Source organism: Panicum virgatum, chromosome 4N, assembly GCF_016808335.1.
Source record: "Panicum virgatum strain AP13 chromosome 4N, P.virgatum_v5, whole genome shotgun sequence".
Taxonomy (NCBI): Eukaryota; Viridiplantae; Streptophyta; class Magnoliopsida; order Poales; family Poaceae; genus Panicum; species Panicum virgatum.
The window spans coordinates 10,770,086-10,772,543 of record NC_053148.1 but is presented as its reverse complement, the minus strand read 5'-3'; the positions used below and the strand labels follow the sequence as shown (position 1 = coordinate 10,772,543).

Genomic DNA, 2,458 nt, shown 5'->3' with positions numbered 1-2,458 from the left:
GAAAAGCGGCGTGATCGCGACGGGCCCTCCTCGAGCCGTGAGGACAGGAAGAACAAGAAGAACCGCCGACCTCCCGCCACCAGCGAGGTCGCGATGACTGAGCGCCAAGACAAACGTCCGCCGAGAAACGACCACTTCAACCAGCTCCTGGAGAAGCCGTGCACCAACCATGGCTATCCGATGAACCACAAGTTTAGGGATTGTGATATCATGAAGTGCCTCCTCCGACAGACAGCCAAGACCGACGGCAACGGCCGCGACAAGGGGCCCGACGCCAACCAGGACAAAGGAAAGCCGGCGGAAGGAGAGTTCCCGAACGTGGATCGGTGCTTGGTGATCATTGGCGGCTTGGAGGACGAGTGCTCCAGGCGACTGCAGAAGGTACGGCTCCGCGAGGTATGTGCTGCCGCAAGTTCCATTCCCAGAAAGTTGAAGTGGGCATCCACGCCCATTATTTTTGATCAGGACGACCATCCAGCAAACGTCCCTCGACCCGGGAGCTATCCCCTCGTCGTTGACCCCGTCGTCAGCAACATGCGTCTGTTCAAGGTGCTGATGGACGGGGGCAGCAGCCTCAACATCCTCTACGTTGACACTTTGGAAGCCATGGGAATCCCACGAGCCTGCTTGCGGGAATCCCTCTTCCCCTTCTATGGCATCCTGCCGGGCATGAAAGCATACCAGGTCGGCAACATCGACTTACCGGTCACATTTGGCAGCAAATCCAACTTACGCACCGAGACCCTCACGTTCGAGGTCGTGGACTGGAAGGGGGTATATCATGCCATTCTTGGGCGCCCTGCCTATGCCAAGTTTATGGCGGTGCCCAACTACACCTACCTCAAGCTCAAGCTGTCGGGCCCAAACGGTGTCATCACTATGACCGGCTCTTTCGAACAGGCCTACGTGAGCAGTCGCGAGTATTATGACCTCGCCACCACCGCGGCAAACTCGGCTGAGCTCGGCCAGCTTCACGCCACCACCGCCGAGTACCGCCCTGACCCTGGCAAGCCTAACCAGGCACCGGCCTTCGTCTCAACCAACGAGACCAAGTCGGTCACGGTCGACGACATCGACCCAACCAAAACGGTGCGGATCGGCTCCCAGCTGCCGGCCAAATAGGAACACGCGCTCATCGACTTCCTCCGTGCCAACAAGGACACTTTTGCCTGGATGCCGTCCGACATGCCGGGCATCCCAAGGGAGGTCGCCGAGCACGAGCTCCGCATTTTACTGGGATCCAAGCCCGTCCAGCAACGACTGCGCCGCTTCGATGATGAGAGGCGCAGGGCCATAGGAGAGGAGATAGCTAAGCTTTTAGCTGCCGGCTTCATAAAAGAAGTCTACCACTCCGACTGGCTATCGAACCCAGTCCTTGTAAAAAAGAAAACCGATCAATGGAGGACGTGTGTTGATTACACCAGCCTGAACAAGGTTTGTCCCAAAGACCCTTTTTCCTTTACCTAGGATAGATCAGATAATCGACTCCACCTCCGGGTGCGAAATCTTGTCTTTCCTAGACGCTTACTCGGGCTATCACCAGATAGCGATGAAGGAATCTGACCAGCTCGCGACATCCTTCATCACACCGTTTGGCTCATACTGCTACGTGTTGATGCCTTTCGGTCTCAAAAATGTAGGGGCAACATACCAGCGATGCATGCAAGCCTGCTTCTCTGACCAGATCAACCCGCCGATCGATCCCGACCGGCCTGACCCGCCTCGGGCGACGGTCGCGGTCAACATTGACGACATCGTCGTCAAAACACCACGCGCGGACGACCTGGTCACCACCCTGAGCGCCACGTTCGCAAATCTCAAGAGATTCAACATCAAGTTGAATACCGAGAAATGCACATTCGGTGTGCCCAAGGGCAAACTTCGGGTACATGGTGTCCGAGCGTGGCATCAAAGCCAACCACAACAAAATCGCAGCCATCACCAACATAGGGCCCATCCGCGGCGTTAAGGGTGTCCAGAGGTTAACCGGGTGCCTGGCGGCGCTCAGCCGGTTCCTCGCCCGGCTGGGAGAGCGAGGCTTACCGCTGTACAAACTCCTGAAGAAATCCGACACCTTTGTCTGGACAGAGGAGGCACAGGCGACCCTCGACCGCCTCAAGACCCTCCTATCCTCTCCGCCGGTGCTCGTCGTACCAGACCCCTGCGAACCCCTTTTGCTCTACTTAGCAGCCACTAACCATGTGGTCAGCGCCGCCCTGGTGGTCGAGAGGGGAGAACAGGGACATGCCCTTAAGGCCCAACAACCCGTTTACTTCGTCAGCGAAGTGCTGACCGACACCAAGTCGCAGTACCCGCAGACATAAAAACTTCTCTACGCCGTCATCATGGCGGCCAAGAAGCTGCAACACTACTTCACCGAGCACGAGGTGTCGGTCATCACCTTGTTCCTACTCGGAGAAGTTCGCAACCGCGATGACGTGGGACGGATCTCCAAATG

At 57.3% G+C, this 2,458-nt stretch overlaps 1 protein-coding gene across 1 annotated transcript; it reads left to right on the top strand.

The window, feature by feature from the left end:
- Positions 1–669: 669 nt before the first annotated feature.
- On the top strand, positions 670–1,122 carry LOC120669115. The gene has a single exon (XM_039948924.1). It carries the CDS (start codon positions 670–672, stop codon positions 1,120–1,122), a length of 453 nt encoding a protein of 150 aa, XP_039804858.1.
- The last annotated feature ends 1,336 nt before the right edge of the window (positions 1,123–2,458 follow it).

What these genes read in the sequence shown, in the direction of transcription:
- LOC120669115 (XM_039948924.1), top strand. Translation starts at nt 670, where the DNA reads ATGAAAGCATACCAGGTCGGCAACATCGACTTACCGGTCACATTTGGC.